This window comes from Rhipicephalus sanguineus, chromosome 8, assembly GCF_013339695.2.
Source record: "Rhipicephalus sanguineus isolate Rsan-2018 chromosome 8, BIME_Rsan_1.4, whole genome shotgun sequence".
Taxonomy (NCBI): Eukaryota; Metazoa; Arthropoda; class Arachnida; order Ixodida; family Ixodidae; genus Rhipicephalus; species Rhipicephalus sanguineus.
The window spans coordinates 55,469,946-55,497,050 of NC_051183.1; the positions used below are offsets into that span (position 1 = coordinate 55,469,946).

The window sequence follows — 27,105 nt, forward strand, 5'->3', positions numbered from 1 at the left end:
ATTAAAAATAATAATTAATTTGATTAAATGGGTAACTCGGTTAACTTCATTTAACATGTTAAATATGCAATGACGGCTTTTCCATGAGCTTTGACGGTTTATTACCTCTTTTGAGGCATTATGTTTAACGTATCAAATATGATACACTGGGTTTTACAGAGGGTGAAATGTTGTGGTATGAGAAATCTTTTAACTGAATGAGGCCGCGTTATAGTAAAGGCTATAGTACACATGTATTATTTCATTGTATTATCGGTAAAATCACTGTCACTCAATAAGTCAGTATTCCTAAATACATTGTAGAATTATCAAAATTGTCGCAGTATGTGCACCGGGGCTAGCATCCCCCCCCCCCCCCCCCCCCCCACCCCACACACACACATGTCTTCGCTCCCACAGTTGTACAGAAAGCAGTTATCATTTTAGTGCAATATATAGAAATCCACTGTTTGGCTCATCCAGATAAATTACATGTATGATCGATTGAACTACAAATGGTCTCTTTTCCGATATCCAAGTGCAATTCTTGATATCTCTCTCGCGTAAACATTTTCATGTGGCCTCGATTTGCTGTAACATAATGCACCAGCTTACTACGTGATTTATTAGCTTAGATATTTGTCCCCTCACACAGAATAAACATTTGTGACTGCGCATGAAAATCGGCTGTTTCGTAGACTACGAAATTATAATTTCATCACTAACATTATTATAGGTTCTGTCGTTTTTTTTTCTTTTTTTGCAGATAAACCCTTACATTGTTTATCTTAAAACACATTCTCTACCATTTACGCGGTTGCACCGTTTTTATAAACAACGCTATATTGGTCTTTGTCCTTTTTTTTCTCATAATAACCTCATGTATATTGAGTGGTTGTGCTATGTGCGCCGGCACGAAGACCTACAACTTGTTCCTAACCACTGTGATAAACTTAATGACATGCTCTTATTATTCATAAACTTAAGATTCAGATAATTGTGTATGTATATGCATGCACTGGTACTCCTCAAAGAAAACAAAATGGAAGAAGAATGTTTTATATCCTTCAAACTAAGAGGGTCAATGACCACCATGTGGTCATTGTCCTGCTTGCCCGATCGAGGAAGCTTTGACGCAGTTTGTTTTTAAACTAGAACATTGGCCCCTACTACGGACTGAACGTAACAAAGGTTCTGGCGCTCCTTGTTTTCCTTCGATCAGCTGTAAGAAGAAAAAAAAAAAAAAAAGACTACGACTGACGTCACGAAAGGTTGGGTGACATCAGGAGACCGGCGCTGACCTTAACCCTGTGCCGCGGGAGACGTTGTAGACGAAGTAAGCGAAAAAAGAAAAGAAAGAGCGAAGAGGCGGATAGCGTTCCGGTTTCCTGGCGATAATATATAAAGACAAAACGAAACACCGTGCCCTCGACTCCTCCGAGTGAGGTAGTGACAGTATTGCATATCGCGAGCTCCGGCGTCGAAACGCCACGCCTACGAGCAGCGCCTGTTTTTCCGATGAAACAAGCAACAAGCAAAACGCCCGCAAGGCTACAATTACGCCGTTGCCGACATTCAAAAGCCTGCGGAAGAAACCGAATGACGCCCCGAGCGCGTGCTCGCAAGCTGCGGTGCGCCTTGCATCACCCACAGACGTGACGAGTCACGTGGTAGTCAGCGAGCGCCGCCATTGGACCAGAGCTCGGCACCGCAGCGCCCCTGCACCGGTTTTCTCGCCTCTCCTCCACTTCCTCCTCGCCAGCGCGTCGTCTGCTCTGCATGGCCGGCCCGCCTGCCAGCCCCGGCGTCTGCTCCGGTTTTCATATTCGCCGGTGGTTTTAGGCACGCGTATTAGAGACCTCGAAAATTTAGTGAAACTTAGTGAACCTTGACACTTCAAAATCAGCGATACCCAAGGCCCTGCCCGTGCGTTAGTGAAGCTAGATTCCCAGCAAGGCTACTGCTACCGCTGCTGCTGCTCTTGGAACGCGTGTCAAGATGGGCTCGTCGTCTGGCATCTGGGTGTTCGGCTACGGATCGCTCGTCTGGAACCCCGGGTTCGAGTTCGTGCGAAGTCAGATCGGCTACATCCGCGGCTACGACCGCAGGTTTTGGCAGGGCAACGACAAGCACCGTGGAACGCCGGAGAAGGTAAGCTGTCAGCGAATCTTCTTCTTCTTCGTCATCATTAACGCCGGCGATCGCCGCTCAGTTGGCGCGAAACATCTGTTGCAGACGGTTGCACGCGGTGTACTAGCAGACGATCTGCGCTTCGCTGAACAGATGTGTCTTCGACTTCCGAGTTACAGCTGCGGCTGCGCGAGCCATAAGTGAATAACGTGGCTCTTGCATAAAATATGTGTTCTCTTTCCGCGGAGTTAAAAACTGAAACTAATGGGTAGTTCTCGACCCATCCCGACAGGTTGTTGTTGCTGTCGTTGTTGTTTGCCACATCTAAACATGGTTGTTTTGAATATATGCTGCGCCATTGCTACACAATTTCAAAACGACCAATACAGAAAGTGAACGGACGAAACATCTGTGTTAAGCCTTCTTTTTTTTTTCTATTCTTTTGAGAAATTCAGGCACGTTGTCAGTACTGTGGGTCTTTATGTTGTTACCAAAGGTTGCAGTTCTATCATCGTTGCTTTCGGGTTACAAGAAACGAAACCATGCTTCGAATGACAGCTGAGCTGCTGTTTCACCGTTTCGAAAAACAAATGGCAGAAGATTTTCTAGCAGACGACAAGCCTTTGACATCTGTGACAAGCCTTTTTCTTCGTTTTTTTTTTTTCAAAATTTTTCCGAGAAGTTGGGTGTTTTTTGCAATTGTTAGCTGTTGGCTTTGTTCATGCCCTTTTACTTAGTGAGTAATGCGCAAGCTATGGCTTGTAAGAATAAAAAAAAAACAAGAAAGAAAGAAAGAGATTCCAGGTTCTCGTGCACTGTCTGAGGCAACGAATTTGGAGAAATCCTGCCTCCCAAAATGCATACAGCTGGCCCTACATGTATTGTTCAGGGTCGTATATCATCTCGGAGTTTGTGCAAGACTTCTTTTTGTTTTTTCTTGCCGGGAAACATGATAGCGCACGCGAAAACCAAGTTAGCACGAAACCTCTTTTTCAAGACCGAACTGACCGTCTATTTTACGAGGCACTGTTAAGGAGGTTTATAATTGTCATTCCTCCTTTAACGCTTTACGTTAACATGAATAAACTCCACGTGCTTTCCTCCACATGCGTTCATGACTCACCGGTTTCTCCCAGCATTGTTTAATAGAAATCGATCATGAATTACATCTCGGTATTGCCTGTAAACATTGTACAGTTTCAAGGTCAGTGTCGAGGCAGGCAGCGCGCAACTTTACTGTAGGCATCTTAGGCCTATTCCATGATCTATACCGTAGGATTATATTATAATGCTGCAATACACGAGAAATTGTAAAACGTAAGCGGGAGTATGCTTTACAAATTGTCTATAGGATACACATTTACATATTTGCCTCTTTTTAGTACCGTTGTATTCGTGTAAGAAGATGCTAAGAAAAAAAACTAGAATATTTGGGAACGGTAAAATGTAGCGACAATGACAAAAAAGATTGGTTACTAGGGCTACTTGAACTCATTGAAACTGATACCTATATGTGCAGTAGTTATGTAAAAGTTGATAACGACATGCCGCCAGTTTCTAAATAACACTGCGCAATACTTAAATAATGTGTTTCTTTGTCAACGCCGGCTGGACTTGATCATGGGAATATCACGAAACACACGATTCACTCTTACCTGATTGGCTTATCCCTGCAGATAGAATTGTTGTAGTGGTCGTTGAGTATTAGAAACTCGCATTCTAACTCGGCAAGCTACACACCGCCGTAATTGTATTCCCTGACCCTAGAGCTGCAGTGTCGTAGGGTGTCGCAACATCATAAAATTAGCCAGTTAAAACTCTGAAACACGAGAGAGTATCACAGTGCAGCGTCATATTTAGTTAATATACTCAGCGATGTAGACAACAGTGGGGTAGCTTAATTTTCTGTTAGAGTGGTCCATTGACTACGAAAGTATTGTTCGTATGTACGAAGCCTAACATTATTATCAATGTCCCCAATGAAAGTTTCACGCGATAATTCCGCCGGCTGCCAATGATATCTTCTACACATCTTATCAAAACATCTCTATTCTATAGATTGTTTTAAGCAAATAGCAAACATGTGTTTTCATTGATTCCATTGTACATATTTCTCTGGTATACATAATTTCCTACTCCGATCCATATTACACGTGGGGAGAGACATCGCAAGAATACGTGTGCATGTTTTTCAACTTTAATGTTATGCTATATTTCTGCCACGCTGTATGGCTTGAAACATCTCGATTTAAACGCCATTTATGCATGACGGCTTCCCTCAAGGAAAAACTAAGAAGTCAACAAGCTATATTTCAGAAGCTTGTAGTGATCGATTGGCTAGCGTTCATTTTCCTGTCTTCTGTATCCTTAAAGATAGTTGGAACAGCAACCTTCGATTCCTGCAATGTAATCGAATATGATGATGAGTGTGATGATCATATTGATGGATAGATGGATGGATGAAAAACATTATTGATCATTATGTTGATTATGATTATGATTAGAATTAAGAGTATAGCGACAGATGCATATACGAAACTTATCTCCCCTGAACGTGTTGCAGGTCTCGTGGTCTGGGGAACGTTGGAATTCATTCGGTTATGTAATAATTCTTTTGTTTCATAGCAAATATGACAACTCCTATATGCCTAGACGTCATATGATTACACTGAAACCATCGCGCAACAAGACGGAAAAAACACAATTGCATATATTTCTATCGTTATTGTTTTATTGTTATTAGAGGAGGAAATTGGGGCCGGCAAGCTGACGTCATACAGTTGCCGACGTCAGTCGGGAAAAATAAGAAAGCTGCGTAAGAACAGGAACGACGGCGAAACAGGAACGACACGTTAGCAGTCATTGTTCATCGTATACAAGTGAAAACATAAAAAAAAAACATAAAAAGGACGAACAAAAGCTTTTCGGAAACGAATCGCAGTTTTACATGCGGCGAGCAAACAATCGCTGAGTGAATGTCATGGTTATTTTAAAATGCAAAAAAAAAAAAAAACTGTCTTCCGCCTGCCCTGTTCCTATGGTGCCCTTGCCCGTAGCAAGAACATAGTAACACCTTTTTAACAGTTTTTTGTCTGCAGTTCGAACAGATCTTTTTTTTTTTTTTTTAATATCGCCTACGACTGGTGCGGATTTTCAGTCTTTTGAAGCAGGCCGCTTCGTTAAGAAACCGAAGTTTTCTTGCTCAAAAATTGCCTATTATTTAGTTGAACCGGACTCACTCCCTATGACACGATGCGTAGTTTGTATGTGTTTCCGCAATAATAATAATAATAATAATAATAATAATAATAATAATAATAATAATAATAATAATAATAATAATAGTAATAATAATAATAATAATAATAATAATAACCACACAATCAACTGAAAACGACTGAATATCAGTGGAAACACGGCAGTCGATCTATAAATATTGTTAGAACTTCCAGTACAAAAAAGGTCATGTCTCCAGCTAACCAATTAACAAAGCAATGATTAACTCGCTTTGCTGTAGACTTTGCAACCAGAAAAGGAATTGTTTTGGTGCGTAAAATATTCCTCAGATAGTGCATATAGTAGCCGTCACAGATGCCCAGCAGTTGCTAAGGGAAAATGGAGCTGCTAGTCTCGTGACTCATATTACAATCCTTCGCTCTCAGTTAATATTAGTACTCTGTATAAGGCCTGACTCACTAACAGTACTGTTATTCAATGTGAACTTGGACAATGGGGCCACGTGAGAAAGACTCCTCGTTTTGTTTTCCATATAGATAATCTGCCCTATAGTATATATAAAGAAAAACTTGGATAACACTTGAGCTTCGCGTTCTATAGAGTAGAACGCGACAGCGTAATCGGGCCCCCTGCGCATCGCATTCAACCGCGCAGCAAGAAAAGGAACGTTTGTGCGCGTAACATTGACCGTGCTAAGTGCCCACTACGCCGTAATTTTTCTTGTTGCAAATTTGCGAACTACCCGCTACATGTTCCTAAGGTGCCATGCGCACCTGCACAGCTGCACACTTTCTAATGGGTGGACAGAAATTTAAACCGCCCACTCATTGAATTCACTTGTTTTGACGCCTGGTACGATTGTACGATTCTGCCCCGATATATTACATGCTTTAAGGAGATTTCACCCACTACATGGCATTCTTATAGCTTTTTTTTACCAAGCAGTTTCAAGCACTGGCGTGGCGTTTTAGCTGACCACGCCAGTACTTGTTTCAACCGGACTGCTATCCACTCTTCATGAAGTGTACTGCTTCCATACCCTTTTAGGACTTCTGTGCAACGCTTGTACGCTGGTAGAGGCCGCCTTGAGTATTTTCTTCGTTATGTATGCTAATTACGCACATTTGTAATAAATACCATGAACGAGAAAGAAAAAACACTGGCGTGGCTCTGTGGTAGAACACCTGTTTGCCATGTAGAAGGCCTGGGCTCGGTTTTCACCCGGCCGAATATATGTTATTTATTTATTTATTTATTTATTTATTTATTTATTTATTTATTTATTTATTTATTTATTTGTATCTATCTCGAATTAGCGCTCTCGGACAACATTTATTTTTTGCTCACAACCAACGACGCCGATACCGACACCCGAATTTCTGCGAAACGAGCTCTTCAACGCTCTCGCGTTAAAATGTGAGCATTGCTTGCTTGGGAACACGACACATCATTTTACCCATGTGCCTAACTAGAAATATTAAGTAATCAACTTCTTAATTATTCAATTTACGAACTACGTTTCCCAATTGCGTCCTGCGTTTCCCAATCAAAGTCTTGCGTGCTCTTAGTAGAAATTCGAAGACACCCTCCCCGGTGGTCTAGTGGAAATATGGCGCTTGACTGCTGACCCGTAGGTCGCGAAATCGAATCCCGGCCGCGGCGGCCGCATTTCGGTGGAGGCGAAATGCTAGAGACCCGTGTACGTAGATGTAGGTGCACGTTAAAGAACCCCACGTGGTCGAAATTTCGGGATCCCTCCGCTGCGGCATCCCTCATGATACCGTGGTTTGCGGCCGTAAGACTCCAAAAATTATCATATGTTATTGTTCACATAATTGTAGAATGCTAGCACATACGTTTATGGAAAGCGGTGCCGGATGTCTAGTGTTTCCGTTTAGGCGGGCGTAACAGCCACAAGAAAGACGTGCCACAAACCAACCGCGAGATACACGAGCTATCTTAGTTTCCTGTCGTTCTGCAAGTCTCGTGCAAGCGCCACGCGAGCTTTCGTTATTTTTTCCCTCCTGCGGCCTTCACCTTCAGCGGTAATACGAAGAATGCAACACACGACCAAAGACAGCCATAGGAGAGCAAGCCCCTTTTCGCATTCGGAAAAGCACAGATAGAATGATCATAGTTCCAGGATTTGCAAGCGGGTGCTCGCAACGATGCATACTTACGCCGGATGAACTCGTTGGTAAAGTCCCGCACGATGTATTCTGGCGGTGGCGGTGGTAACAGGAGGTTGTTCATGTACAACTACATCGTCATCGTCGTCATTGACTTAGCGTTTTGGGCGTGTTGGTATGACAGTATGAGGTTTTGCAGCGCAAGAAACGACACGAACAAAGACAGAAGTGACACACACAGGCGCTAACATGCAACAATGCTTATTTTGATACAGGTGACCACGTATACATAGGCAACATCGTTTTTTAACAATCATCACTCGCGCTGTTTTTAAAGACTTGACTGTCTTTTCGCAGATAGGCTAACTCTTTAGAGGAGAGGGCGATCGATGGCTTTGAAATAGTTATCACCCAGCCTGTCAATCAGTTCGGCCTCGATGATTTCACGTGTTTACTGACCTCTACGGATATCAATAATTGAAATACCTTGAAAATTTGAGCAACGTGCATACCAGATTTCAAGAAGTTAACAAAAAAAAAGGTCACTGGGTCTTTCGTGCATTCGCCTAAGACGACTTGAAGTCGAAAGCCATCTTCTTTTTCTTCTCAGTCGATGTGTTAATTCCCTCCTCCCCTCTCCGAAAGCTCTTTGCACCTAACGTGGTTTTGCACTGCCTCCATGATCGGCCCACGCTTGTCCAAGCGAGTGATGGCGTCCTCGTGTGACGTCACAGTGACGTCACATAACGCTCGTGTCGACAGTGCTCGTGTCGCCCAATTTTCTTCTTCCCTCGTCTGCGCCACGGTGCACATTCAACAAAATATGTCATAGTGACGTCACAAATTTTGCCGATATGTGGCCTGGTGATGACGTCATATGGTGACTTCGTCACGTGACGATTTTTCGCATCACTCGATCGTGTTGAAGCCGCCAACGCCGACGGACAGTTATCACGTATGATGACGCATCTAAGGCTTTCGCCTTAAAGAGCAGTTCATTGTCTGCACGTACGACTGCCCCAGCAACTGCGACTTCCCCAGAAGTTGACAAGTCTCGCTGTTACGTACGTCGAGACCTTCATAAGTCATTCAGCGTGACACGTACCACTGGCGAAACGACCGTGATACTCGCAATCAATAATCGGGGACGTCGCTAAGAGCTTCAAATGAAAGACAAAATCAATAGGCATGAAAAGCATTACGAACACTCTAAGGCAAAAGGGTGTTAAAAGGGTGTGTGGTTCGTCCTTTTGGGGACTAATGGGGCTGCCACAACCATTAATCCCTTTAAGGACTAACGGCACCGGGTCTAACAGTTAGTCCCCACAATAGACTAACATTTAGTCCGCACATTTACACCTTACCGGGCAACTGTTAGTCCCCACAGATCACCTCAATGGACTAACATTTGGTCCTCACATTTACACCTCACCGGGCAACCGTTAGTCCTCGCAGTTGCACCTCGCAAGGACCAACGGTCGGTCCACTCAAACGCTCCATTCGGATGAACTTTTTATCCCAGGGATGATTTTCTACAGTTACTCTCCGCAAGACCTAATACTTTTTTCGCGTGTTTCTTTCCGCTGTGACCAACAAATGCCGCGGAAAAGAACACGCAAAAGAATATTTAGTCATGCGTATGTCACTGCTTTCGCATTCAATGCGACAACGAAAGACAAAAGTGAGACAATGAAACGTTTTATTTTTTTCTATACATATGAAGTTTCTGCTTTCTTCCATAGAATTCCTTACAAAATGTCCAATACATGTTCAGCCGCGTTGTCATCTCTCGTACAGTCCTTTCTGTGAAGCTGCTCCAACGGAAGCGATAGATGGCAGGCGTTGTACGCGCCAGGGCACACAGCATTCTGCTCGTCGTGGGCAACGGCTGCATCCTGCAAAGCACAAAAATATTGCAAATATTTAGTCACGTGACAGCGAGGGTGAAGACGCACGAACTGTGCAAATACGTGCAATGTGAACAAAAACACGTCTAAAACATGGCACGCAAATAATTTCACCCCTACGAAGCACAAAAATATTGCAAATATTCTGCGATACGTCACAGAAGGGATGAAGACGCACGTACATGACAAATATGTGCAAGGTGAAATCAGAATCAGAAATCGTTTTATTTAGTTATCGAATCAATTACAAAATTTGTGTATACAGAAGCAGGTCCCATAGTCAGAGACTGAATCGGGACCTCCTACAGTAGTGAAAATAGAAACAATTAATTGGTGCAGCAAACAGTGGTGCAGAAAACAGGTAATAAAATACATCGCAGGTAAAAAAGAAAAAAGGAGTTCTACTGAAGAAAATCATTAGCAGAAAGTAGCAACAAAAACTGAAATTGGACAACATAAAAAATAGAGGTAATTCAACTCTCCTAAACAGTTTTCAGATAATTACCATGGTGAAAAATGTTAAAAAATAAACTACGAAAAAGAAAACTAAATAGAGACATCTGATATCAGCAATGTAGGATGATGATGCGATACTGCGTTAACATTAGGTTCTGAGAAGGCTCGAAAGGGAGCGGGAGTAATAGAAGTGACCAAAACTATCCCGATTATGGAATGGATGAGAGGAAAGTTTTCATATCTTTTTTGAATATGCCGATTGATTCCGAGGTTTTTATTCCTGAAGGTATAGTATTACAGAAATAGATTCCAGTGAAGTGGGCTGTTTGTTTGCCATAGTTAGTATTAACTAAGGTAAGATAAAATTGTGATTTTGTGCAAACCTTGTCAAGTTTGTATTCTCTAGGCTTGATGGAGGGATTATAAACAAAGGAAGCTGATTTATTATTTGCTTGAAAAATAGTATTCCTAGATTATATTTGAAAGTGTTCTCGATTGTTAGGATGTTGTTGGCATGCAGGAGTGCTATAGCATCAATGCGATAATGACTGTGGGTAAGTATTCTAACAGAGTGATTTTGCATAGTTTGAAGGGAGACGAGATGACTGCTGTAGGTATTGCCCCAAGATGTGATACAGTAATTAATATGAGAATGAATAAAAGCGTAGTACAATGAAAGTAATGTGGGTTTGGAAAATATATCGCGGGATTTAATTAGAACACGTATGCCGTAAGCCATTTTTTTTTCGCAGGTATGCAACATACGAATGAAATTTCAAATGACGGTCCAGTTTAATTCCCAAGAAGGTCGCCTCATCGTCTGCTTCAATTGCGAATTGATTTAGAAATATTGGCGGGATATAATTATGTTCACGTTGGTGAGAGTGGAAAACAACGAATTTCGTTTTAGTGGGATTTATTTGTAATTTATTATGGATACACCAAGCAGCCAAGCCTGAAAGGTCATCATTTAACTTCTGTGTCAGAGATTGGAGGCATTTATCAGTGTTAACAATTGTTGTGTCGTCTGCATACAGTAAGCATTCTGAACAGGTAAGGCAAGATGGCAAATCATTTATGTAAATAATGAAAGAAGTGGGCCGAGAATAGAACCTTGAGGTGCTCCTATATTTGTTACTTTAGGTATAGATTTATGACCTAACAGACTGACAACTTGGCTTCTATTGAGTAGGTAGTTTTTTATTAATAATAGTGCAGGACCAGTTACGCCTATTGCTTGAAGCTGCATAAAAAGAATGTGGTGGTTGATAGTGTCGAATGCTTAATAAAAACACACGTCTAAAATATGGCATGTAAATAATTTCACCGTGATGTCATACGTCATCAAAGACGCATTTCAAGCCACACAGTGCAACAAACACTTCAAGTGCGGCGGCCGCAGCCATCACGCCGAGGCGCCGCCAACCACCGTGCCCCAACGAGCCGGCGAGTTTTTTGCGAGCGGCGTCGTACAACTCGAGCAAGCCCGCCAGCCGCAACGCGAAGCCGACGCCACGAAAGGCGCCACGCTGCTAGGGAGCGAGCGAAGGGGACGCCGACGATAACGGCGTCCAATTTCCACCAAATTCTTCGAGCGCGCACTAGTAATGTGCAGCGAGCGAAAGCGGGGTCGACGCCTCGAACGGCGGCGGACTGCTTACGAGCGAGCGTCGAGGAAGCCGAAGGTCACGGCGACCAATTTCCGCAGAGTTCCGAATCGCAGCTAATGTCGGCTAGCTGAAGCACCCGCCAACCCATGCCGGTGCATTTCAAGCGCGCGGCATACAATCGAGCTCGTTGCTACCGCACAGCGTTTCGGACGAGTCGCAAAACAGCGGCGAGGCCTCTGCCTAATATTGCTAATATCGCGAGCTTGCAGCTCATCACCACGGTGAATCATCAGTGAGCGAACATCCGGCCAGGCGACGACAACGGCGGCCAATATCCAGGCGGTCACAAGCACAGGCGAGCTCACGCCCAAGCCGGCCCTCGCGGTACATTTCGTGCGCGCGATATACAACACGATCGAGTCCGTTACCGATAATCGCGATCAGTTTCGCGCACGCGATCAGTTTACTGCATCGCACGCGATAGGTACGGCAGAATAAAAAGCGATCACTTACTTGTGAAAGAATCCAGCGCCGATTTGTGCCCCGAGTCAGATTGAAGTCCGATAGGCCTACAGTCTTCTCGGCCGCCATTCCTAGCCGGTGGCGACACAGTGCCGTGACTGCGCCGGAGATATACAGCGCGGCGTCGCGACGTGTCGAGAGCAGCTCCAGACTTCGTGGGTGTGGCGAAACGTAAAAGCAGCACGACACACTCATGCACGCATACGTCTGTATCAAAGGCAGCGAGCCGTAGGTCCTAGATCGGCGAACTCCGAGCGCGACTTAACCGGCAACACGCCAGCTCAAACACAAGATGGAAGACTGACCCGAGCGAGGAGGACGATTAGCTCCCTTGACAACGGTTTGCACACGGAACGTATCCATGCACACGGCCTGCATCTCCCGCGCCGTTCATCCCTTTGCAGACTAACTGAATTGCACACGGCACGCATCCCTCTCCGCTTGCTCCTACGACGGTCTAACCGTTCATCTGCGGGCCTATTGGGCTCCGTTACTCCTCGTTCGGGGTAATTTTGCCTTAGAGTGAAGACACAGTAAGAAGAAGAGAAAGAAGACGTCCAGCGTAATGGACCGAGAAAGAAGTCAAGATCACAGGTAGGCGTAGCAGGGGTGACCCCGGGCGTTGCCAGTTGTAAGGCCTGCCCTTCCGATACAATGGGCACCGTTATAAATGACTCAAGAAGCGCCTAAGGACGAGGCGTGATCGTGACTGGAAGAGAGAAGCAGAGGTCGATGAGGCGCGCGTTTCCGCGCTGCTTTAGGATTCACGGCATAGGCACGCTCAAAGGAACACTAAAGGGGAAAAAAGATTAAGCATGAAACTCCCTAAAGGGGAGTTGTTAGGTATATGTGTGTATTGCTAATTCCTTTATTTGAGCGGACGCTAGCCATTTAGCCAACACTATAGCGTCTTGTAGCCATAAATTTATTTCGGGGGAAGTAAATTTTCGACTTCCCCCGGTCTTCATGTGGGTTCGTGCGTGTGTTTGTGCGCGTGAGCGTGTGTGCGCATTATATGCATATAAAACGTAGAAGTTAGTTCCGAGCTGTACTGAACACCCGAACGCCCCTACCCTCTGGTTATGCCAGTGATTAGAGCCAATCCCATAGGCCACATCACTAAGCCATCATAGGTGAACTCCAGCCACCGTTAGCCATCGTCTGGCCAACCCTAGTCAACACTAGCGGATACTGACATGTATGGTAGGCTAACTTCATATGGCAGCTGTAGTCACTTAATTTCTTTGCCGAATTTATAGTATGGTCGCTCGCTGCGGCAACTGCGCTGTGCTGCTTTATTTCGTTACCGACTGTATCGTAAGATGACTTGTTGCACCGACTGCATGATATGGTTACTTGACATACGGACATTGTATGTTTGGTTACTGGCTGCGGTAACCGCACTGTCATGCTTTCTTTCTACGGCACTGCGTCTTAACACCCCATGTATTCCTACGGACCGTAACGCGTTATCTTTAGGACGTACGGTTTTTCGAGTGAATAGCCGAAGCATGCTTACGCATTCAAATTAGTTCGTTTCTATCAGTAAATTCAGTTTCCGCAATAAAAAATATTTCCTCTCTTGCTGGAATAAGGTGCATGGCAAGCCAGAAAAGGCACGAAATAAACAAAAAGGACAAGTGGTTATGCCACCTTCAATCTCTGCCACCATCACGCCGTGACGTCATGGATTCTGACTGCGTTCTCTAGACCATACGTAATCCTTCATCAGTAAAAATTAACTGCATTGTGTTCCACGGGAGCCTGAGACAGGCAAGCTTCGAGAACTCTTCTTAAGCCTAACGTGGCCAATGTACGAAAGAATACTTCGAAATCCCTGACATCATTACGTACCGTCGTTGGGGTTTGAGCGCAAAATTTAAAGGAAAAAAGGTAACTTTGACCTTTCTTTGCTCTTATAATACTAATCATATGATAAGGAAATTACCGGCACCAATGAATCGGTCTGCACTGATTTAGCGTTTCACTTCAGTAGCCAACGTTAGCCAACATTTGCCATTGCCGGCGGCATTCGAGTAAACACGGTCGTTGAATTCAGCCAAAAATTATCGTCCACATCAAAACATCCTCTCACAGAACGTGACGCAAGAGGCCATCACATTTGTGTTCAAAACGAAAAATCATCTACTACCTCTGTATACCTGAGCAAGCCCCCTTTCAAAGTGCTCGGATTGACGACTAAGTCATTGTGAGGAATCTGATAATGACGCTCGATGACGATGGTGGTACCTGTCATGATGTAGATGACAATGATGATTCGTAACCACGCGGAATTCAATGCATTCCGAGAGTCGCAAGAAATGTTACTGACCCCCCACACTTAATTAGATGTCGACCTTTCCAATGTGCCTCCTACGGCCGACATCTCACCCCGAGAGCGTGGCCCGTCTTAACCAGAATCCCCAGAAGAAAAAATATTAAAGAATTCTATCGATGGTCACTGGGCCCAGTCTCGAAGTGTCTTACAAGTCTCACAGCCCTGTGTAATTACACCGGTGCCGCCCCCCGCGTTTCGTTTCATTACTCATATAACTCGACCTTTAAGTGTCACGAACTTTCGCTGCTACGCCCTCGGCTTCGTTACAGCGAAGGACGAATTCCTGGGTGATGTCTATAGCGAAGGTCACGGTTTAACGATCTGTCACGGCCGGTATAGTAATTGGTGCCACTGTGACCGCGGCTCTTCGACTCCCGCACACCGTAACCTATGGACATGTCGGTGAACTCTGAAGTTACCCGTTCCCTTTTTCTTTGTCTGATACTCTAGTACATTACTTCACACCCTCTGAAGGAATTCGAAAGACAGTATCAAGCCAGGCATAGCTCTAAAAGCTCATTAATTAACAGAACGGCTTAACCGCTCGGGCATCACGGCAGATCCGTGCTAGTTCCAAAACCATTTGTCACGTTCGGCTAGCCCTTAGGTCTGCAGTTACCACCCGCCGCGGTGGGCTAGGGGTTACGGTGCTCGACTGCTGACCCGAAGATCGCGAGATCGAATCCCGGCCGCGGCGGCCGCATTTCGAAGGAGGCAAAATGCTATATAGGCCCGTGTGCTTAGATTTATATACGCGTTAAGGAACACCAGGTGGTTGAAATTTCCTGAGCCATCCGCTACGGCGTCTCTCATGATCATGTCGTGGTTTAGGCACGTAAAACTCCAACAGTTAATATGTCTGTAGTCACATTTATGTGGCCGCATATATTTCAGGCTTTGTGAGTATAGTAATATGTATAATGTTTCAGTGTCGTGTACATACCGTACCTGTGTATGTTGCCGTAGCAGCGCAGGTGACTTGACAGAAGAGTTGCGCATTCATCCTTTGAGTTGCCACGGTGTGAATAAGAAAAACGAGAGTTGTACCTGAAGAGTAGTGTTTCTAAGAAAGCGCTAATAGGCAACGCAAAGCAAACAAACAAAAAAAAAGGATATGAATGTCAACCAGCCTGCCACGCTAATATTGAAGCACTGAGGATAAATAAAGTAGCACTCTCCTTCTTCTTCTTCTCAATCCCCTGTGTTGATGCCCCCCTCCTCCCCCTTTCCGCATCAATCGTGGTTTTATACTGCCTCCGAGATCTGAGGAAGCGGAAGTTTTCTGCACATCACGCGGTTTTGCAGTGCCTCCGGGATAAACCTTCGATCAAGCGATGATGTCGTGTGATGACGTCATCATGTGACGTCGCGTTATGTGACGCCATGATGACCTCTCACAATTTTGGGGAGCTGTGACGTCATGACGACGTCGTGGGGCCCCGTCATCATACGATTAATAATATTTATTTATTTTCTTTTTTTTTGCATCGCTCTGATTGTCGTCGACGGCCACTTTCCGTGTGTAATGAGGCATCCCCCCCCCCCCCCCCCATGCTTTCGCAAATCACATCACCGTATATGTCATATGACCCGCCGCTCTCGCTTAGCTTCTGTATACCGGTACGCCTTGCTGTTCCGGTGCAAGGAAGCCAACGTCAGCCGAAGAACCGAGACGGCCGGCAGCCTGTGCCCTAAAGGCTCACGACACCGCTGAGGCCTTGAAGAGTCTCAGAACACGCTCATACAGTGTATGTTTTGTGAGCCGGCCATTAGAGAGCACGCACGGCCATAGCTTTGCGCGGACCGCTCTCCCGGCAGTCTCACACCGGCCCGATGGCCGCCAAGCATGCAAACCGGGTCGATCGTCGGTGGGATAGTTAATTAGTGCGGCCATGCCCAGCAGTTCTTTCGCGTTGGCCCTTTCCCGCGCTTTTGGTTTTTCAGGGTCGCGTACCCGCGCGGTCTGTTGTCTCTCGTCTGCGTCGGTCTGAGCGTATAATCCGTGGGATTGTGTGTATGCACAGAAGGGATAGCGTAGGACAACCCTTTGGGAACGCGTTCCAACGTCCTTTGTCGAAGCGCCGTGCCTTTGGACCGCCATTCGTTGCTTTCTATCGCATGCCCGATGCAGAAGGAAGAACTTCTCTCACCTCCGTTTTCTTGTTACTCTCTGTTCTTTCTTCCTTTTTGCTTTGTTTTATATGTTTGCTTACCACCTTATAAGACGCTGCAAGGCCACCTCACAGTTCAAGCGCTTGGAGCGGAAGTTGATGTCTTTTGTCCGCAGCGTCAACGATGTGCATTGAGCGTGCTGCTCTATACAGTATTTCAGCAACCGTTAAAGGGTGCATTGTTTTTCCGCATTGCACTAGTTGGTTAGTTAATTAGCTGTTTCTTGTGGACGGACGGGCGAACGCACAGAGGGCCGGCGGGTGGGTAGATAGATAGATAGATAGATAGATAGATAGATAGATAGATAGATAGATAGATAGATAGATAGATAGATAGATAGATAGATAGATAGATGATGGATGGATGATGGATGGATGGATGGATGGATGGATGGATGGATGGATGGATGGATGGATGGATGGATGGATGGATGGATGGATGGATGGATGGATGGATGGATGGATGGATGGATAGATAGATAGATAGATAGATAGATAGATAGATAGATAGATAGATAGATAGATAGATAGATAGATAGATAGATAGATAGATAGATAGATAGATAGATAGATAGATAGATAGATAGATAGATAGATAGATAGATAGATAGATAGATAGATAGATAGATAGATAGATAGATAGATAGATAGATAGATAGATAGATATTTCTGATGTTTTGATTGTTAGCGGCAGTTTTGGCTCGAACACACTTCGTCGACTGACCAAGCCTAACTGAACGCTGCTAATCAGTTTGTTTGCTCAGGAGAGACGCCGTCAAGTCCCAGGGCGTCACAACAAGCTAGTGCGTGAGCTGGAACGTGGGGCCGCTTCTGCATGGTCTTCTTTGGTACACTGTGGGATCCATAGCGGACACTAACTCACTCTTTATCTCTCCGTCCTGCCTCTTATGTTGCTTAGTATACACCTAGTTTTGTCCATATCGGCTGAAGGCTCAGTCGGCGTGGCCCAATAGCTGAGCTTTATATACACATTAAGCTAAGTTTAATGTGCATTTCCGTATTGCCTCTCCGATAATGTATTTAGGGCAGCTATAAGGAATATGGTCCACTTCGGCGGATCGGTGACTTCAACAGGCGGTTCATAAATCCGTCACATCTTCTGGATTTGTTGTACATCCTGCGTTCGCGAAGCGGCTCCCTGGTCTGTGCTTTCCATACAGCGTCTACGTATACATTTCAGAACTAGAGTTAACGAGCCTCGAAAAGGCAAACATATATACTATTATACTGAAGCACAGTATATTTATACGTTACAGTTTGTCCCTCAAACGCGATTGAATATTTATAACGGGTGATTCGCGTACGCACGCCTTTAACTTGGCCGGCGCCATCTTTACCTTTTCTTTTAAAAAGAGCTCTTCCACTGGAAAGCTCCCCGCTGCGGCTCGGCCGCGCCCGTGGCGGTTCATGCGGCCTTTCTCGTAGCTCGGTAGCCCGACCGTGCGAAAGAAGGAGCCAGACACGGCGGCCGCCAAGACGAAGAAGATGAAGATAAAGATGGCGCCTTGCGTGCCCGCGTTGCACTTAATAAGTCAGTCGCCCGTGGTCATCGCGCGGAGGAAGAAGCGCCGTATCGGCAGAACGCGCTTCGCGTTCGGCGTTGGCTGGCGGTGTGCGACTTTTACGCACACCCGTCATTTGTTTATCGTGCCTCCGGGCGAGGGCGCTTCGAACGCTTTCCCACGTGTTTCGATGGTCTTTAGGGGATCTTTATATAGCGGTTCTCTGGTGTATTTGCATCTACTGTGCTGTAACGGATTCGATTCCCGGGTCTCGGCGCGGCCGCATTCCGGTGGCAGGTAGAATGCACAAGCGCCCGTGTACTCAGATTTAGCACTGTGAACATCACTTCCACGACTTTGTACAAACTCATTGGGCCGGTAGTGCAAGTTCTTCTGATCGTTAACAGGCCGATCTATGTGTCCTGCGTTCAGGGTGTAATTTATAAGGTGTAAATATATAAGCGTCCTGAATTGAGGGTGTATTTAGGGCTTACGAGGGTGTAATTGCGAAGTGTCGTGCGTTCAGGGTGTAGTCACTTGGTGTAATTAGCAAGTGTACTGCGTTAAGAGTGTAATTTACTACACAGCACTCTGTCCCGTTTCTTCCTTGTGTTTCGTTTCGTTTGTGCTGTTTTTACCTATGAATTACTAGATGTAATTAAGTGTCCTGCGTTAGGGGGTAGTTACTAAGTAGTGTACTGCGTCAGGGGTGTAATTTACTATAAGGTTTTAAACGTGTGCGACACTACAGATTGCAGCGACGCTGCCATAAAAGCTTTCTGTCGTCCTTCCCCCTGCGGTAGATTTCCAACGTATGATCGATTGGATCGCGTCAGCTACGAAGGTGGCTGCAGGTATCATCGAATGTATTGTTGTGGCGCTTACAAAGTTTTTTTTTCTTTAACCTGGAAAGTCCATCGTCCCACCATCGACCGACTGATTAATTTATTGATTTCTTCCTTCGTTATTTCATGTTATATTTTTTTATGTCAGTTTCTTCCGCATTTCTGGAGTACAATGCACGTGAACTGTGCGGGAAGGGTATGTTTCCGTTGACGTCTCCACAGCAACACCATTCATTTAAATCCATGTACCATAGAACAGGATCGAAAGCCGCCAGGTGACAGGTATGTAATATCGGAGCCGCGAACATAAACTAGTATTCGTACATGTATCGATCAGTGTGGGCGCGATCGCATTCACTTTGGCGCGGGCGTGCTTCGAGCACCCCGCAAGGAAACGCCTCACTCTAGCATTATCGACGGGCATTCGTAGACGTCACGACGTTTCTCGACGGCCCATCTTGCCCTGCTCGTTTCTTGCAATTTTGTCTGTCGTAATGCAGGTGGTGTTACGTGAGCGTATTGAATCGTCCGACAATCGAAATATATATCGATTCATCGTGGAGGAAAGTCAGTTTTCTGATCTGTGTAATGTTCTTTATGCTTATGTATATTAATTTCTCATTGACGATTGAAACCGTGGTGTGATCTTACAAGTTTGTTCATCGTTCCTTTATCTATTGTGCTCTCGCGATCTTGCTAAGCTGATATTCTCAGTGTTTTTTATTTGCCGTGTGATGTATTGTGCTTTGTGGTCGTGTATTCTTGTCGTCCAAAATGCCTTGAAGAAGGAATCATTGGGCGACCCTAGCTGTCCATAATGGACTTCAACCATTGTACATTTCCAGAAGGAGATTTTTTTGGTGAAATAAAAAAATGCCTGATTGAGAAGATAGCAAGATACGCTAACCTCATCCGCATTGCTCTTCAATGAAAAAGAAAACAAAGAACTGGAAAGATGGCGCTCAACATAAACTTTGCTTCGTCCCATGCTGATTGATCTGGACGCCTTTTCGACCTATTAGAACGAAGCTGAGCGCTACAATCCATCAAGTGGCTGAGGAGCCACATTCAAGCGCTTCGCTGATGGGAACCAGAACTACGGTGAAAACATCGAAACAGTTATTTTTAATTAGTGTGCGCAAATAGTAGCAACCTCGTGCGTCATATACGGCCACATTGTGTAAGAGGAACTGTCACATCATGCGGAAGTCAAGGTACTGGAGCCAGGGAGGTTTGTGGGTTTCAACCCCCCCTCCCCCTCGCGGAATTTTTCAATTTTGAATGTGTATATATGCATGCACACATACAAACACACGCACGAACATACATAAAGGCCGGTTCAATCTCCCCCCCCCCCCCCCCCCCCACCGCCAAAAACAAAATATTTGGCTGCGTCCCTGTTCTTGGGGGTCTGGTAGGTTTGTCACTTTCCGAGAACTATACACACAAGACTATGGAAACGCGTAACGCTATTCGGTGCACTTCGTTAGCTGTGTGCCCACGAGCCTTCTTATTATCAGACGCTTCATCTGTAATATAGACTTCTATGCTCTCCATGAAATCAATTTGCACATCTTTCCGTGCAATAGCGCCTGCTTCAGGAAACCATGTTCCAGAGGCCTAGTCATACACCACAGTTTCGAAGCTGCGATCTATATAAGTTTTAATATTGGCTCTTCTGATGCTGACATTCGATATGGTCAACACGCTGTCTCACACACAAGCCTCACAAAATACACTTATGTTACTCTTCCTAATTACAAACCCCAGTGCACTCACTGAGGAGAGCTTTCGCGAGCCACTCTCGCGGAGCAGGGGATGGCTAACTTAAAACCCCGGGTAGATACCATTCCCATATCCTACTTTTAAGCATTGGGAGGCCATCATCTTTCGCTGCCATAATCCTGACCGGGGGTGCCATCATGAACACTGTCATATTCCTTCATGTCGTCACATTCCGTATTGGCGACCTTTTAAACCAATCAGAGGGCCCACATCAGCCCTGTGGTCCAATCAGACTTGAGATGATGGCGAATTCGACAAGATATGGCGGGATTCGAAAGTGTCCAGAATAAGCACTCCTGAAGCAGTGGCTCGTCGGTCGGGCCACGGAAGGGGAGGAAACCGGAGAGCCCAGGCTGTCCTCCCATTCTACCGGTAGAATTTTCATTTCAAACAAAATGTTTTCAATTCATCAATCCTTTGTTACACAAACAAATAAACAGCAAAATTGCCACATTGCCGCGGATGCCGCGCGGATACTACTGTGAAACTTCTCTACACAGGTTCTTCTCAACACAGAAAAAAAGACCGCACGTTCTTCACTGCATCTTAAGATGCAGTGAAGAACGCGCGGTCTTCCTTTTCTTTCTTTTTTGCTGAACCATTCTGATGTCCTTCGAGTTCACTGTGCCGAAGGGGGCTGCACTCATTTCAGTGCCAGCGCCCGCAGCTGTAAGTGAATTCGCCGGTGGCTTCACGTAAAAGCGTAGGGTATTTCATTAGCCTCGGCTCGACGACCAACTGAGCAATCCATTCGAAGGCTGTGGAGAATTCACACACACACACACAAACACACACACACACACACACACACACACACACACACACACGCACGCACGCACGCACGCACGCACACACACACGCACGCACGCACGCACGCACGCACGCACGCACGCACACACACACACACACACACACACACACACACACACACACACACACACACACACACACACACACACACACACACACCGCCCCCCCTCCCCCCTGTACGCACGCCTATGCAAACACGTGTACCCAAGCACCCAGCGATGCGTAATAAGGCTTCCCACAACGCTGTACGTCAACGCCACCTTCCGGCTGTCGTTGCCCCGCAGTTTACGCCGTCTCGTGGTGACGTTTGAATCCGCCCACTACGATTTAGGCTTTTTTGGTGGTGCTGCTTCAATTTTCTTGCGCGTCCATCACCCAACGCCCTCAACCACGACCGGCGAGAGAGCATGCACTAATGTATAGACGTGCCTGCGCTGCCCTCGACCCTTCTTCGTCGGTCAGTAGGTGGCTCTGGCGTATAGCGCACGTGTCCACGTGACAGTTTGGAAGAAAGATGGCCGCCCGGTCAGAACGCGCCCGTCTCTTCGACTGCTGTGCGCTCGCGCATTTCAGGAATGTTAATTAACAGCGGTTGCCGTGCGCTCTCTTTTCTTCCCGCCGTCTCTCCAATTAGTCCAATTCGCTGCCTGTAAATGCGTGCAGTGTCCCAGAAGCTAACAGAACGCACGCTCGAAAGTGCAACAGACGGTGCTGCTCTTAGATTATACTTTAAACCTAATATCTTAGAGTACCGGTATTTTGTTACATAAACATTTGTTCTTATTCGTTAGGACTTATTTAACATGCCGTCCAAAGCTCATATAACTATTCGCTAAGTTCATGCAGACGACTTGAAATAAATCAGTGGCCGTTTTTTTATCACGAAGCTACGCCGGAAACTCGTCCGAGTGCCCGAGCAGCTTTGCAGTCGAAGTAAAGTTTTTCCTGGTCGATTCGTCCCAGACCAGGACAAATTTTTCATCAGCTGGTGAAGTTTTCTTTTTTGTCCGTAAACACGTGCTCAGTTATTTTTTACGGCCATGATCGTCTTACGTGACACATGGACGGACGTGCGTAAGTTATCTCTAGGGTTCCGTGTTTTCGGATAAATCCGAAAAAAATCCGATAAACACTCACCGGTAAAACGTTTGACAACTCGGATTTATCCGATAAGCTCCGATTTTAAGAGGGCATTTTCAAAGCTGACAATCATCAGTCGAAAAGGAGCGCACCTCAATCAGCGGCAGCAACCTCGTAAAGTATGCTTGCGTCTATTACAACAAGCTTTATTATTGTAATACGAACAAACGTAGGTGTCTTGTATTCAAGTATTTGTGCTTTTATGTATATGTCTTTGCGCGTTCAAACCTTCCAGACATCTAAAATACACTTAGTATGTTCACATGTTTTCGTGTTCAGATATCATTTCATATAAGATTTCGGAGTAATGAGAATAGTAATAATAATAATAATAGATCCTTTAATTTGCATTAAGGAGATGAGGGAGGCTGGGAGAGAAAGCTGAGAGGCAGCTTGACTAACCCCTGCTCCCCCCCCCCCCCCCCAAAAGTACACTTTAGCGAGTTTACAGCAGTGCGCATCAATAGCCTTATTAACAGGGTAAATTAAAGGGAAGAGAGAAAAAATCAAAGGACGGAAAAACAGGATTACCAGCAACAATGCAACGCATTTTCATTGGAAATAAAGTTAAGAAGACGACATTGAAGTAACTTATAACGCAAAATTAAACACCGAATTTCGGAGAATTGGAGATGTACGAGAAATAAACTCCGATAAATGCCGAATTTCCTCCCCCCAAAAAATAATGAACTCCGAAAAACACCCTCCGAATTTCAACAAAAATAAACTAAGAAAACGCGGAGCCCTAGTTATCTCGTTCAATAGGCATGGAAGCATTTACGCGTTAAGGGAGAACTCAGGGGCCATTGCGCTACATGAAAAATGGGGGCAAGTGAAACTTTTCTCTTTCTTTCTTTCTTTCTTTCTTTCTTTCTTTCTTTCTTTCTTTCTTTCTTTCTTTCTTTCTTTCTTTCTTTCTTTCTTCTTTCTTTCTTTCTTTCGTTCTTTCTTTCCTTTTCTCTTTATTCCTTTCTTTCTTTCTTTTTTCACTGTTCACTCCTAACCGTTTCCTTTCCCCATGCCGATAATTGAAGCTTTATCCACGTGCTTAGCAACGTAACACTTCAGTTGCTGCAGACAACAACGAAGGTCATGCGTTCACAACCAGGCAACAATGAGATGTGGCAACGTGAAGCGACAAGTGACCTCGATAAAAGATGGCCGTATTTCTGTAAACTCGCCGGCGCCGAGTCTTTCGCGTACAATGACGCCGCTGTGACCAAAATATTTAACTCAAAAGAAGCTTCGCTTGAAAAAATCTTGAAGACTAACCCCCGTATTCAGAAACGCTCTTTGACTCGAACTTGACTTGCCACCGCCTCAAGGTAGCGCGTTTGAAACGCGTCTGCGCTGCCTTGGCACATCCTAAAGGCAGCGCGTTCGAAACGCGTTGAAGGCGGTGGCAAGTCAAGTTCAAGTCAAGGAGCGTTTCTGAATGCGGGGTTAGAGTACTATATATATCCACTCTACTGAGGTAGAGCGGTAAGCCTTCAATAGCAAAGATCACGAACGTGATCCCAATTTATATCATCATGCAATGCTTCTGTTTTGGAAAAATCGTGGACGATTTAGAGTACGATGTGTGGGCGAACAGTGAACCGTCAAAATATATATGTATATAAGCTTCCGGAGCGACGATGAGGACAGGCATAGAGTTGTGCCGGTGGTGGCATTTCATTGCGACAGCCACTAAAGTCTAATGTATCCACCCGTGCCTCCCAGGTTACCTCAGGCATCACGACTTCGTTATATCGCTCTCACATCACCAGTCACCTGTCATGCTCCTTGCACGCCTGATTTCTTGCGTTCGGCAAGGGTCTTTTACCACTGTCGGAATGTCGGGCTCATCGGTCGCCAACTTTCGCGTGTTTTTCAGTTAAAAAAAAAACAATCACCTGCGATGGCACTATATGAAATGTCATCTACAGGCTGCATCGTTTCAATTCATTAATACGGAGAACAGAGCGCCTCGTTAATTAAGCTTTCGTGTTTAAAGGGGCCCCCACACACCTGACAGACACAACAGATGGCGCCGACACGCACGTTCGAACAGTGGGAGGCGCGACGGCCCGCGGCTCTGACCTGGTCGACCAGCAAGCGCTGAACAACCAGGTTGAACGGGCAGCTAAGGCCAGTGGGATGCTCGGCTAAGGATCCCACCATAAATAAGTTATGTTTCTATTAAGTTCTTCTTTGTTCTGTTTTGTTAACTTTGAATATTCACGTGTATTCGTTCATTCGATGCTCCTAGTTTTAAAGGGACAATAAAGTGAAATAATGAATCGACTTAGATTGATAAATTGTACTCTGACAACTCTGATGTCGTTGATTTCACCATCACATGTTTATTAATAGAGCAGAAAACCAAGGTCAAAGTATCATTCTTAAATTTCGCGCCGGAAGCTCCACACGCGACGTCACGGACGTCAAAGTGTTTTTTTTTTTTGTATTTTGGCAACATTGGCTCAATGAAACTTCCTGAAACTCGGTATGTTAAGTCTCTGGCCCCCTCAGAGGACAGTGGGCTTCATTTTTACCGATTAGGAACTACGTACGACCTAGTACACGCCGTCAAAATGTGTGACGTCAGGGCGCTTGGTGCGGGAATTCGAAATTCGAAGGTGGCATCGCTACCCGCATTTCCTTTTCGTGCGTTTTCACGCTTACCAAGCGTCTTATCGCTGTAAGAGTGGTGTTCGCGGTGTTGTGAAATTGTAATTTACTAGTACGCGAGAAGTCGTTTTCCCCTTTAGTGTCCCTTTAACAACAATGAAAAGTACACGAAACATGCGCTGGCACGTCGGTCTCAAACCAGCGCCGACTCTGAGAATTGAGTCGGCGCATGTCCCGAGTACTTTCCTTGTTCTTTCGTCCAACTTTGACCGCTGAAAGAACGGCATAAGCCTGCATAAGAACCCATAACATACCCTTCGTAACGTCGGTCAAATGTCCGTAGACTGTATCGCATATTCTTCGCCTGTATACAGTCTGTGCCTTACGCGGTCGAAAGGACAATTCTATAAGGAAAGAGAACAAGCAGCCTATAAGCGAAATCTCTGATAGTCTATAGGGTGGGCGGCAATTTACACCCTAATGAAAATTGTCTATAAATCTCTTGACACTTGACCCATTTTTATGAAACAAAAGGTATTTTGATCCTTACAATCGGAGAATGCGTACACATTGCTGAAACTCCTCTTAAGCGACTCCATTATTCACTAGTTTTCGTGAACGGTTAGGGATGTCTTTTACAGACTTCTACAGATATTCCGGAAGTACGTTTCCAAAAACTTCTTGAATTCGCTCCTCGAGTTCATCAAGAGTCTTTGGAGTTGTGCGATAAACTTCCTCTTGAGACCAACCCTGTAGGAAGAAGTCAGGGGGGGGGGTGATGGTATCACGAATCCTTGCAGGCTATCTTAGTGGATAGCCAGCGTCCCAGACGTCCCAGCCAGCGTCCTGGAAGGTACGTGCTGAATAAGGTATGGGCCCACAATTTTCGTGGAGGTACTGTCACCGCTGCCTGCATTCGCATAACTGAGATGTGTAACAAGTTCTGCGGTTGTATAAGGAACAAAACACTTTTCGTTTAATTCAAATTCGTTCTTTACCGAGAAGGCTGCGAACAATATTGAATAAGGGGTTGATTTTTGGCCACCTATCTGGACTGCATGACTTCACATTTACACGACGGTGCATTCTCAACAGTGTCTGTAATTCCATTATCGACGCCTCTTTCGCAGCGTCACCTTGAAACGCCTTTCTCCCTCCTCCGCTTACTAAAACAGAGAGAGAAAGAAAAAAAAAAGAAAGAGAAATCACACTCTGTGCCACTTGGGCGGTTCCGCTCACTTTCGACACTGGGGCACGAAAATGGATGGACAATGGCAGCACCCCTGAAGGCTGGTGGGAGTGGATGCTCACTCCGTCTCTCTAATTGGATCCTGCGGTCTAGCTGACCGACGCTCCTCTCTTCACTGGGCAGTATAGTATCTCTTGGCCTGAGTTTTCTTTTTTTTTTATATGGTTCATGTACCAGTTTATCCGCAAGAGTGCGTCGCTTTCTTTCTTCCCTACTTTGATCGCCGCACCGTAATGTGTGCGTGTAATTCGCTGCGTAAGCGATCAGGCCGGGCGTTAATTGATGGCGTCCATTCGAGTTCAGCCACGTGGTAGTAGCCTCAGGGATGCGGTGGCGAAGCGTACATCTCCTAAGTTAGAACTCGGGTTATACACAATGTATAAACTACGCGGGCTTACTTTTTGTTACTTGGGCATACACGGGGCTTATGTTCGGGCAAGGGAGTGAGGAACGTCCGATAAATTCGAGAGTTCGACTGAAACCCGGTCTGGTCGGAATGAAACGCGATGGAAGAAAGCACACGGACCAAGTAAGCTTAAAATAAAAGACGTTTCGGCTTCTATGCGCAAGCCTTGTTCACATTGAGGCCCTTCTGTCGATTGTCCTCATTGTGAGCAAGGTTTCCGCATGGAAGCCGAAACGTCTTTTCTTTTGAGCGTTT

The 27,105-nt window shown here is 45.4% G+C and overlaps 4 protein-coding genes across 7 annotated transcripts in view; 3 read left to right on the top strand and 1 right to left on the bottom strand.

Annotated features, from left to right (window-relative positions):
- Positions 1–27,105, bottom strand: part of LOC119401932 (chromatin-remodeling ATPase INO80-like) — a 255,790-nt gene that overhangs the window by 155,528 nt on the left and 73,157 nt on the right.
- The window catches only part of LOC119401935 (serine/arginine-rich splicing factor 5), a 164,071-nt gene that overhangs the window by 55,460 nt on the left and 81,506 nt on the right, over positions 1–27,105 (top strand). The window lies entirely within an intron of this gene.
- The window catches only part of LOC119401936 (serine/arginine-rich splicing factor 5), a 168,421-nt gene that overhangs the window by 45,494 nt on the left and 95,822 nt on the right, over positions 1–27,105 (top strand). The window lies entirely within an intron of this gene.
- The window catches only part of LOC119401937 (glutathione-specific gamma-glutamylcyclotransferase 1), a 42,098-nt gene continuing 16,481 nt past the window's right edge, over positions 1,489–27,105 (top strand). For both annotated transcript variants that reach the window (XM_049418461.1, XM_037668971.2), the window contains exon 1: positions 1,489–2,130. In XM_049418461.1, the coding sequence (XP_049274418.1) occupies positions 1,978–2,130 (153 nt within the window). In that variant the 5' untranslated portion in view covers positions 1,489–1,977. The remainder of the gene's footprint in view (positions 2,131–27,105) is intronic.